General features: G+C 40.3%; 1 protein-coding gene across 5 annotated transcripts in view; it reads right to left on the reverse strand.

The window, feature by feature from the left end:
• Nucleotides 1–12910, reverse strand: part of SAC3A (SAC3/GANP/Nin1/mts3/eIF-3 p25 family) — a 67894-nt gene that overhangs the window by 52533 nt on the left and 2451 nt on the right. For 4 of the 5 annotated variants that reach the window (XM_077376814.1, XM_077376816.1, XM_077376813.1 and 1 more), the window contains exon 3: nt 2266–3177. In XM_077376814.1, coding sequence (XP_077232929.1) covers nt 2266–3177 — 912 coding nt within the window. Of the gene's footprint in view, nt 1–2265; nt 3178–12910 lie in introns of those variants that run through there. The other variant, XM_077376817.1, reaches the window with a different exon arrangement.

Raw genomic sequence — 12910 nt, forward strand, 5'->3', positions numbered from 1 at the left:
TTGCATCGGAACTTCATTAAAGCAATAAGAGATTTTAGTCTTTAGATAATTCATATTATAAATTAAAACAATCTTCGGGTGAATCTCCTTACTTTCCGATGAAGATAAAGTCATAAAACATCCATAAGATCCATTACCTCTCAAGAAGTCAAAGCAACTGGGGCTCATTTTTCCAAGCAACTAGAATTATATACATAGTATCGAAGCGACCAGAATTAGCGCTACAAAGCAACCCGTAACCCCAAATATCGAACCAACTAAGCCTACCCCCATCGTACCGCGTACTAGTGCCTACGTCCACGGGAGAAAATTTTCACTATATCGGTCTAGTGTTCTCTTCTTCTTAGCCAAAAAACACAAAGAAAACATTGTCTTCTCAAAACCCTAATATGTGCCTTATATATCAATGCCACTAGATAGAGAAAATTACCGAAATACCCTTTGGCGCAAAACCAAAAATTAAATTTTCCTTCCGGGGTTTTGTATAATGCCACACAACAAAGAAGGCGCCAAATGTCCTTCGAGCTTCCCAACCAAGGTTAACACACTCCACCACAATGTCTAATATGTCCATCTAGCCAGCCCAAACCAAGGTCAACACATTCCACCACAGCGTCTAATTCTTGGCTCCCCAAAGTCCCCATGGCAACGAAGCCCCAAAACTAACTTCCATAAACCATCTTTTTTTATAATTATCGCATGAACAAACTTCTGGGAAGATATTTGATCTATGGACGCATATTACGAGATATCAGGTAAAACAATCAAAAGGAATGAATAAAAGTACCACATAGAATTATCAAAAGCAGATCATGTGAGAAAAAAAAAAGTTAATAGAGACTTCATAGCTTCATGCTATGGATTCAAAGACAGTAAAAAAACAAAATTTTCACATACTAAGGGAGTTAAATCAGAATCTACATAGAAGAGGAAGTGGTTAAATATAAGCTATTGTTTTTTCCATTTTTAATTTTTTGGGGAAGTGCAAATGCAATTGTATCGTAATCCAGGATGGACAGACTGTCCTTTTCAAGAAAAACTCTAAAGAGGACCTGAAAATAAATGAGCAAAGCAACTATATGCTCCCACAAAAGAATAAACTTTGTGAAAGGAAAACAATAATCTGCTAGGCAAGTAGTGATGTGGAGGGTGCTACAGAAGCTGCTAAGACCTTTAAACAAGTGTACAACTACACAACTGTTAATACAAAAATCAAGGATAATAAGGAGGCGGGACAAGGATGCAGTAAATATGACTAGAATCCAAAGGTTTTAGACTTAGTAGGACTAAGACAGAATATATGGAATGCAACTTTAGTAATGTAAGGAGGCGGGACGAGGATGTAGTAAATATGACTGGACTGGAGGTACCTAAGAGGGATATCTTTCGCTACCTTGGTTCAATTCTACATAAGGAATGAGAGATTGAAGAAGATGTTAACCATAGAATAAGAGCAGGTTGGTTGAAGTGGAAGGTTGCCTCAGGAGTTTTGTGCGACAGTAAAATCCCTACCAAGTTGAAGGGAAAGTTTCATAAGACAGCTGTGAGGCCAGCCATCCTGTACGACTCAGAATGTTGGGCCACCAAGAAGCAGCATGTGCATAAGATGAGTGTAGCGGAGATGCGAATGCTTAGATGGATGTGTGGCCACACAAGGTTAGATAGAATTAAAAATGAAGACATTCGTAAAAAGATGAGAGTGGTACCAATTGAGGAGTAGATGATAGAGCACCGCTTAAGATGGTTTGGACATATCCAACGTAGGCCTTTAGATGCTTCTGTGAGAAGAGGCGACTCGTGCCAAATTGATGGAGTAAAAAGAGGTAGGGGTAGACCGAAAACAACTTGGGTAGAAATAGTGAGGAAAGACTTGATAGCTAGGAACATAACAGAGAACATGACCTTGGATAGGATAGAATGGAAGAAAATGATCCACATAGAAGAACCCAACTAGAACCAGGATTAAAGCCGGGTAGATTCCTTTCACCTTCTTCATGAAATTTTTCTAAAGGATTCATGTAGTCGACCCCAACTAGTTTGGGACAAAGGCCTTGTTGCGTTGAGTTGAGTTGAGTTGAGTTGAATGATAATAACAAGAGCTACAAATATGCTAGAACTTCAGAAGGCACTACTTATTGACATGTATGTAATATGCATTTCATTTTGGTATTTGAAAACATTTATCAATGCGATGGGTCATTTTACAAATTCTTGAGCATGTGCATGTCTTTCATCCAAAAAATTCAACAAAAGAAAATCTCAAACCTGCAAAGAAGGCAACAGAGATGAACTGGAATCTGGTTTCCAAGATGTAGTGCCAGGTGGTGGTGGCTGGCTGTTTGAAATTGCATACCCACCACTGATACCTGGAATTGGATACTCCACAGTGGAAGAAGTGGTAGCAGATATGTTCTCTGTCCCAGGAGCACAGCTAACATCAGATGCATTTTGTCTGAAATATTCGGCCCACTGCTTAGAGTAGTCTTCCTGATAATTCATTGGAGTTCCACCTACAGTAGTAGAACTAGGAGCACCATTTGATTCAGAGGACGTGTAGTTTGAATAATGCTGAGAGGGATAGTTTCCATAATTTCCATCATTCCAAGAGTTGGTCTGGTTACTATAGCTGCTGCTCTGGTATCCTCCCGTTGTCTGATAATCACCAGCATTGTAGTAAGTGCTTGAATAACTTGTAGAGGGGACATAAGAGCCTGTATTCTGAAATGAGGTAAGAGACTGATAAGGAGCACCTGAACTTTGATATGCTCCCACTGGCTGAGAGTAAGACTGGTTAGTTTGCTGTTGATAGCCATAGTAGTAACCCTGACCCTGATATCCCGTGTTCCAAACTCCGTAAGGGTCAGAAGAACTCGAGTAGGATGTATAGTCGCTATATTCTTGAGGTCCATTTACTGTTCCCAAAGTAACTGTAGTAGACGCATGTGATGTAGAATTCAACCCATCCTGAGCACCTCTTGAAATTGTCAACTCCCTTTGTTGATTGTGATGATAGCCAGAACTTGAAGGAATTCCATTTTCTGTGGAGCCAGTATCCGTCAATTGCATACTCCATGTTCCAGCTTGAGACCCCCTTGATGAGGGCATAGAATGATGGCCAAGACTGAAAGATGCATACACAGATGCATGCCCTTGGCTTGCTTCGGCAACATGACACGTCTGGTCAAGAAAATAATTAAAAATGGTCTTAGGTCAAGAAACAGTAGGAAACATCAACAAATGTGTCATAACATCATTAGCTGAATTACAGGTAAAATGCCAAAGACGAACATAAAGTTATAAAATATCAGAAGATTCTTTGAAGGTATTTCGAAAAGATCTGTAGATTCAGCATTAGATATTACTCATTATCTCTCATTGGGAGGCATTTATTTCAAAGTTTCAATATTAATTGGAATCCTCTCTTTGGAATGAGATTCGACTCAACCACTTTACGAAGGACAAACCAACCCCTAGTTGGGTTCCTCGTGGCTTTTTTAAGCTGAATTTTGATGGCTCCAGCTTAAGTAATCAGGGTTCAGCTGCGATTGGGCCTTTTAGGTGACGGGCGCAGAGTAGAATTGCTTAATATGACCCCATAGATGTTAAAGAGTCTAATACGACGGAAGTTCATGCTCTTTTTTGAGGTTATTTGTTTGATTAACCAGGATCTACTTAATACCTTTATTGTCGAATGAGATTACCCAACGTCATTAGATGGTGAAGAGTAGCGAGGGTTAACTCTGGCAGATTGTGGATGAAATAGATTTAAGTATTAGACAGAGTGGATGACCATGCAGTTGTTTTTCAGCATACATGGCATTCGGCTACCCCTGAGGCCAATTATCTACCCTGCTTAGGAGTTGGCAAGGCAGCCCTTGACAATTTTGACATACTTCCCCTGGCAGGGAGGGATGGATTTTTATTTTTTTTTGAAATTTGACAAAATTTTATTAAATAATGGTTGGGACAAGTTGTCCCCACCCTTATACAAAAGTGGACCGAAGTCCAAGTACATTCCATACAAGAAATTACAAAGAGGGGAAGACTGTGACTTCCTCTAGTAGGACTCCTGCCTTGGCCAGCATATCCACCTCTTCGTTTGCCGTTCTTCATCGGTGCTCAATTCCCGGTTTTAGCACCCGCACAAGGTCCAGAACTTCCGCTATTACATTCTGGAGACGCCATGGCCCTGCTGATGTACCGGAGGCCCATCCCACCGCATTCGTGGAGTCCCCTTCCACTATGAGAGACCTCAAATTTGACTCATAAGACCATCGTAAGCCAAAAAACAAAGCTTTGATCTCCGCCTCATTTGCATCACAATCTCCTGTCGGCCCCGAAAAAGACATAATAATCTGTTTTTGTAATCCCTAATTAGACCTCCAATCCCTCCCCTGCCAAGATTGCCTATAGAGCTTCCATCGAAATTGAGTTTAAGCCATCCTCTCGGCGGAGCCACCCATCTAGGTTTAGGTTCCGGATCGTTCTGTCCCATATTGTGGCCCACCAATTCCTTATCAGAGAGGGATGGATTTTATTTTTGCTGTTTTCTCTTATTTGTTTGTTTTTTACCATCCCGGGCTCCTTGTAGCTTCATTTTAGTTAATGCATTTTGCTATTCAAAAATAATAATAATAATAATAACTGCACAAGAAGCAAACATCAAAGCAAAGTGAAACCATGACTTTGATTTTTCTATTGCTACTTGGTGCAAATGAAAAAACACTTAGCACACTTAGCAAGAAAGTTAACGTAAAGGGAAAAAGATATCAACCTAGGAAGAACATAATCATTGCTTTAACCTTGTAAAAGTTGGATAAAAAAATTAACCCTGACAGATTAGTTATGGTAAATGCCGAGATACTTGGAATAGGTTTAGATAAAGCTTAACTTCAATTTCTCTCTTATTGCACAGTGCTATACTGGGATTTCTTATTCTAAAATAGCCATAAGTACAACTATCGTCTGAGACACTATTTACGGATTTAGGTTACACCTCCTCTGATTGAGGGCAATAATAACCGAAGTATAAAAGATAAATAACGCCTTCTCCAACAGCTTAAGCTTTTGGAGTAAACCGGTAGTTAACATGGTATCAGAGCCAAAGGTCTCGAGTTCAAACCTCCTGGATAGCGAAAATCCACATGCAATGGTCGGCCCAAAGTGGGACCACATGAGCCACGTGTTTGCCAAGTGGGCCACATGTGTGGGGGAGTGTTAAAGTATAAAAGATAAATAACACCTTTCTCCAATAGCTTAAGCTATTGGAGTAAACTGGTAGTTAACAATAACAATAATCAATAATGTGATAAGATAGTTGCAAGGTAGCAACAATGAACATTTCATCGTTAGTCATGAGCTGTAAAATCTATAACAGTGGTATCCCACATGTTTTTATCAGTTCTCCTTTCTTTGGTTTTGGTCAAACCCAATTTCTCCTTCACCATTATGTGATTTTTTTCTTGTCATTTCATCTCACTTCACACAAAATAATGGAAGAGCTAAATGTTCTCAACCTACAACTCATATCAAATCTGTGTACTTTATCACAAGATAAAAAAAGAGAGCCTGGGATTGAAAATACAGTTCAACTAGAGGTGATCCATGACCCAACATTTTACCTATCAAAAGAAGGAAACAAATGTAAAATCTGGAGCTACAAAAACCTTAAGCACATGAGCGCATCTAAAATGCAGAAGTTTGTGTTCTTGATCAAACCATAAAAAACAGATTTGTTTTTTCGGGAGCATATCAGAAAGATTATTAGATAGACAGCATTCAAAGAGGTCTATCACTTTGTGTTTTTTGTTTACAAGACTAATATTGATACTGTTGCTGAAAAAAGACTAATATTGATAAATAAATTAGGGCAACTAGAAGCTTAAATATGGGATTTTTCGAATATCAAAATCAACATCTCAGGCAAGGTTCAATTTTGATGAGCCGCAAATGGTGGTATGTTCAATTTTGGGCAACTACTCCATACTGCAAAGTGGAAGAGACCAAGATCAGATAGTCCACATCTTTTAGGCTTTTACACATTTGGTTGAAAAGTTAGAGCACATTTAAAACACGAAGGTCAAAACGTAGTGTTTGATATCGCTAGAGGTTGGCCTCATAATCCCGAATAAGCTTTTGATTAGTTATCTAATCTTGATGGAAAACCAATGTGGAGGTCTTCTGCAAGTTATGAGGGTGGGATGCTTAATAAGGCTTAAAAATTATCTTGTGACTTCTGCCCAACAAAGAACAAAAGTGCATGAGAGAATTTAGGCTCATCATGACAACAGTTTACTTTCGAGAAAGTTCCTTTTGGATGCTAGGGAAGAAGGCCACTTTTAAAATGATGCCGCTGTAAGAATGGGCTTCATAAAGGATCCATCTACATTTGCAAACTAAATAAGCCCATCTGAAACACGCAATAGAAAGAATTTTCCCTAAAAGAGTCAGTACATGTCTTTGCACATCTTGTCCACTTCGCGTAACTATTCCAAATGTCAAAATCAGTTGAGAGGATTTCATACCTCATAAAGATCTTTGCATTGGAATGCAAAGGTATAGATTCAGAAGTTTCACTAAGCAGGGTTGGAAAAGGATTGTAGGAGTACAACCAAAAAAAAGTAAATAATTATGATTCCATAGGCAAGTAAAACATAAGACACCACCTCAAAATTCTTCCAACATAGCCGAAGAAAGGATTTAAGGCTCAAAAACGGTCTTTTAAGGCTCTACACTAGATGTCACACTTTCAAAAAACGCAGCATGATAAGTTTCTATAACCCTGCTAGAGTAGGACGTATAGTAAAATCGATAACTGACCTATCTCGATACCCAATGAAGTGTAGGGGTGCAACTCAAGTCAGTGTTGGATCAGGTTGAGGCCAACCCTAACCCAACCCGAGATAGCATTCCCTCAACCCTAACCCAACCCGAGCCTTGGGTTGAGAATGGTCAACCCTAACCCCACCCGCCTCTAAATCTCGCAACCCTAACCCAATCCATCTAACCCGAAATCAGGTCGGGTTGCTTCGGGTTCACCTTGGGCCAAACAGAAAAATACAATAACCCAAAGAAAATCAAGATAAAAATAGAGGACGGAGGACGGGCTCGGGTCGGATCGGATCGGATTGGGTTGCTAACCCAATCCGAGGAAATGCCAACCCAAGCCGAGCCAAAATCGGGTTCAACCGTTGGGTTCTGGTTGAGCCCGATCCAAGTTGCACCCCTAATGAAGTGACAACTGACAGTTCTAGAATCCAATTTCCTAATATGCAGATTATATGGCCACGCTTCCACTATACATCTCCCGCATACGATAGACATAACTTTAACGAGAGCCGTCAACAATAGGGGCGATGAAATGTAAATATCACCCACAATCAAAATAGGAAAATGCACACGCACGCACGCACGCACGCACACACATATTCTTTGTGGTCGTGTGCTTTCCTTAATACATTCAACGCATGTTTTAAATATAACAAACAATACCAACAACACACGCAGGAGATATAATAGAACCAACAATTCCAACAACACGTGTAAGAGATATTGCATAATAGGAAGGGTCTAGCTTATACAAGCTGTTGAATAAAGCACTATCAACTCACTTTTGGCGTATCCTACACTCCTCCAAAATCGATATTGAGGTCATCTCATCTAAACCCAACTCAACACATCTTAAAGGCATCAAACTGCAAAGGAAGAGCTTATGGAATCAACGAGACCAAATAAGTCTCAGGCACATCAACTTTCACATCAGCAAGCTTATTAGCAATGTTTGTCATACTCATGATGTGCTCACGAACCCTACTCACACCATCAAACTTCATAATGGCGAGTTGACTCATTTTTTTTTTTGAATGGTAAGTGTAATATATTAAAGGGGCCAAAGGCCCAAGTAAAGGTACAAATAGAGCATAACAGAGAAAGAAGAATCGAGGAGGGAGGAAGTCAAATCCCTTGAGACTCCATCCTTGGCTAACTTGTCGGCGACACCATCAGCGAATCTTTTTACATGATAGGCTTGTATGTGAGAATCACCGATAATGTCTTGAATTTCATCAAACCACGCTGCAAATCTCCATTGAATTGAGTGATCTCCATGGAATTGAGTGAGATCCACTGATCCAGCTAATCACATTCCTCAAGTCGCCTTCGATTTCAACTTAAGCAAGGTCATCATTTGATAATAGCTTAATACCATAGTGAGTTGCTCACACCTCAGCCTCGTTTGCATCCGAGACCCCAATAGGTCCTGAGTAAGCCCATATTACTCTTCCTTGATGATCTCTTAGCACGCCTCCAATACCGGATGGTCCCGGGTTTCCCAAACTTGAACCATCAAAGTTTCATTTCCAAGATCCTTGCACAAGAGGTTCCCAAACCTGATCCACGATTGAGGCTTCCCTAACCTCATTGCATATCACATTCCATCAGTACCAAAGATCGAATGACGACACAAATGCAAAGCTGGGAATGATTCTCACCCAAGAAACAATGAGAGCAACAACCTTATTAAACAGAAAGACCTTATTAAACAGAAAGACCGGTCTCCTAGAGAATTCTTCGAACACCCTTGCATTTCTTTCTTTCCAAAGGACCCATATTGTGATAACAAAGGAAACCTTCCAAAGAATGTTCCCTTTACCTTTCCATGGAACCAATTCCCAATGATCAAACAAATCCTCTAACTTGGTTGGGAGAACCCATGCAACACCAAACTTGGATAATAATCTATTCCATACCTCTCTAGCAACCCTGCACTACAATAACAAATGGTCAACCGCTTCCCCTCCTCGACACACAAAGGACAATGATCGATAATCAATATATTCGGCTTCCTTAGGAAATCCACAGTTTGAATTCTTCGAAGAATAGCCGGCCATGCAAATACTTGAACCCTAGGAGGATCTTGGATGCTCCAAACCTTGGATACTTTAGAGGATGCAGAACAATGCACCAAATGATGATAAAAAGATTTAACTGAGAAGTCCCCTCCCGAGTTCCAGATCCATATTCTTTTGTCCCTACGAGAGCGTTTGATGTAGATTTTCCCCAACATAGCAAGCAGCCTATCCACGGAATCGAGTTCTCAATCAAGAAAGTCACTTCTGAAAGAAGGAGCCCAGATCATTTTACTTTCCTCTCGATCTGAACACTTCATGACTAGAACATCTTTGTCTAATGCAACAACAAGTAAATAAGGAAATAGGTCTCTCAAAGATTTAGTAGCATCACACAAAGCATCCAACCAGAATCTAATGTGATTCCCTGTGTCACCCTGAACCTAATACCTTTTTCGAATTTTGGTTTGAGTTCCATCACTTCTCGCCACATTGTGGACCCCTTCTTCCTGAATTTATCCCTTGATTCCCATTTTCCTAACTTGGCACTATAATTGTTATCAATCACATTGGCCCAAAGCTAAGAACTTTCCTTCCCAAACCTCCATAGCCAATTTTCTAACAAAGCTTGATTAGTCTCTCTAATTCTTTGAATCCCAAGGCAGCCTAACCCTTGTGCAATACCCGCACTGCTAACACCCAAGAAAGATGGGTCATGCAGATTGTGTGTTGACAGTCATGCCATAAATAAGATCACAATCAAGTACATGCTTCCAATACCCAGTCTAGACAATATGTTAGATTTCTTAGCTGGGTCTCGCCAGTACAGTAAGATCAACTTACGAAGTGGGTGCCACCAGATACGGATTCGTCCAAGCGTCGAATGGAAAACCGCCCTTAAAAGTTAAAACCCCAGACAAGTTGTACGAATGGTCACTCATGCCCTTCGGGTTATCTAATGCTCCGAGTACATTCATGAGAGTAATGGCCCAAATAGTACATCCGTTTTTAGGCAAATTTGTGGTGGTTTACTTTGAAGATATCTTGATCTTTAGTCAATCAAAAGGAGTACATCTGGATCAACTTAGGCAAGTTCTTTAGATTCTTCGAGCAGCAATATTTTATGCAAATCTCAAAAAATGCTCATTTATGCAAACCCAGGTGAGTTTCATTGTCTCGGAACAGGGTGTTTATGTAGACCCTGAAAAGGTAAGAGCAATCAATGCGTGGTCGATCCCTAAGACACTTTCAAAGGTTCGAAGTTTTCATGGATTAGTCACATTTTATCGAAGTTCGTTAAGGGCTTCAATACCCTTATGGCTCAAATAACAGAATATATAAAAAAAAATGAGTTCCGTTGGACCCTGCTGCCACCCGAGCTTTCCAGAATATCAAACAGAAGATGATTGAGGCTCATGTCCTAAATCACCCTGACTTTTCTAAAGTCTTTGAGGTTTCATGTGACGCATCAGGAGTAGGGATAGAAGGTGTATTGAGTCAAGAAGGACACCCTGTAGCCTATTTCAGTGAAAAACTGAATAAGGCTAAATAGCGATATTCTACATATGATAAAAAGTTACATGTTGTCATGCATGCGTTGTTTCATTGGAGATACTACTTATTACCTTGGGAGTTTGTCCTGTATTCTGACCACGAAGCGTTGAAATACCTTCATTCACATAAGAAATTAAGTCAAAGGCACGCTAAGTGGATAGAATTCCTCAAGAATACATTCCTCCCCAATCACGAGGTTGGTGTCGAGAATAAAGTCACTAATGCCCTAAGTCGTGTGGTTATGGTCTTACAGACTATGGGTGTTAAAGTCATAGGATTTGATAGGCTGAAGGAAGAGTATGACACGTGTTCCGATTTTGGCATCATCTTTCAAGATGTCCACGATGGTAATCGTCGATATCACATTGATTTCTTAATACGAGACGGTTATCTATTTCGAGGATCTAGGCTATACATTCTATAACTTCCGTTCAAGATTTCTTAGTTTGGGAATTGCAATCTGGATTGCTGGAGGCTTAGCAGGACACTTTGGCATAGACAAAACAATTGTGTTAGTCGGGGATTGATTTTACTGCCCATCCTTATAGTCGGGGATCGATTTTAGTGGCCATCTTTAAAGAAAGACATAACGCGTGTTGTGTCCCAGTGTCGTACATGCCAATTGGGAAAGGCTAAGAAGCAAAACTCTGGATTATACACGACATTGCCTATTCCCCTCTCTCCATGGCAAGATGTCAGCATTGACTTTGTCCTTGGATTGCCTAGGAAAGCTACAGGACATGACTCTATCCTAATAGTGGTAGATCGATTATCACGGATGGCTTATTTTATGTTGTATAGCAAGACAGCTAACATTGTGCAGGTTGCTAAGCTGTTCTTTACGGAGGTCGTAAAACTTCATGGGCTACCTATTAACATTGTGTCTAACAGAGATGTCAAATTCACTAGTTATTTTTGGCGGACATTAGGGAAGCTCTTTGGAACCAATTGAAGTTTTCATCAGCATTTCATCCATAGATCGATGGTGACTGAGGTCGTAAACCGTAGCTTGGGTGATTTGTTGAGATGTCTGGTAGGTGACCATCCAGGTATGTGGGATTCTTTGTTAGCGACAGCCGAGTTTGCGTACAATAGTTTTGTCAATCGGACTACTAGAAAAAGCCCCTTCAAGAGTGTTCATGGCGTCAACCCTCGTTAGCCCATTGATCTTATACCATTACCCTCTGATGCCCGTCCATCTAAGTCAACCGATTCTTTTGCCCAGCACATCCGTGCCCTACATGATATGCATCGTAGAATTGCTATGAATAGCGTTGACTATAAACTAGCCGTTGATGTACATTGTAGGAACCTTGAATTCAATGAAGGCGACTATGTTATGGTTCGTGTACGTCCTAAGCATTACCGTCATCATTCTTTCAGAAAGTTGCATGTTCGAGCCATTGGACATTTTCATAGTCTTCATAAATACGACCCTAATGTATTTTTAATAGACTTTCCTCCTGATATGAATATTAGTCATGTATTCAATATCAAAGATCTTATCACGTATCGAGGTACTTTCGAGCATCCTACTATGCCGACAGATGTTTCTACAGGTCGAACTGCCAGCACTTCTGTTCCGGCCCCAATACCAGTGATTCAGCCTATTCCACTGCTTCCTACCGACCAGATTGATGCTATACTTGCCGATGAGGTCGTTTCATCACGCCATGGTAGATTTCAGCGTTATCTTGTCAAGTGGCGTCATTTGCCAGATTTTGACGCTACTTGGCTTACAGGAGAGGAGCTTCGCCATTTGGCCATGACATCTTGGAGCAGAACCACGCTCTTCACTCTTCGGAGGAGAGTACTTTTCAACAGGGGGAGTTGATGGGGATCGTAGACGTCCCTTTCGAGTTTATTCTAGACGGAGCCGCACTCAGGAGCCACATAGGGATCTTTTTATTGTTCTTAGCGTTATTTTATTGTTCGTAGGGATATTTTGGGGTTTATTTTACATTATTAAGGTTATTTTAGCCTTTATTGCTTTTTAGAGTGCTTTAGTCCATTATGGATTCTTGGATGCCTATTTATAGGCCAATTTACAGACTTTTTGTTTAACTTTAATGATTAATTGGTTGATTTAGGAATTGCCGAGATTTCACCCCCCAATTCTTCTCTTCTCCAACTTCTAGCTCTTCTACTTCTTCTTAACTTCTTTACCTCTTTCTTCTTCTTCTTTTCTCTTTTCTCTTCTTAGACTACATCACTATCTCTTTCGTGTTTCTTCTTTTTTGAATTCCTCTACAAAAATAATCTTCTCGGAAACCAAAAATATTCTTTTCCCTTGCCAAAAACCTCAAATCCATATTTTTTCTTGTTTTACCATCCCATCTCAACCTAAACCCTACGCTCTGCAATCTTGCCCAAAACCCTTGCATGCACCTGCCCGGCATGTCTGCACTTTCCCGGTACATGCTTGTACACTTCCAAACCCACCCTAAACCTCAATTACTCATAAATTTTACGACCCAAAACCCTAATTTTTACCCATCCTTTTCACCCCT

Source organism: Tasmannia lanceolata, unplaced genomic scaffold (genome assembly GCF_043159265.1).
Source record: "Tasmannia lanceolata isolate RefF3 unplaced genomic scaffold, GAP_Taslan_0.1 ptg000002l, whole genome shotgun sequence".
Taxonomy (NCBI): Eukaryota; Viridiplantae; Streptophyta; class Magnoliopsida; order Canellales; family Winteraceae; genus Tasmannia; species Tasmannia lanceolata.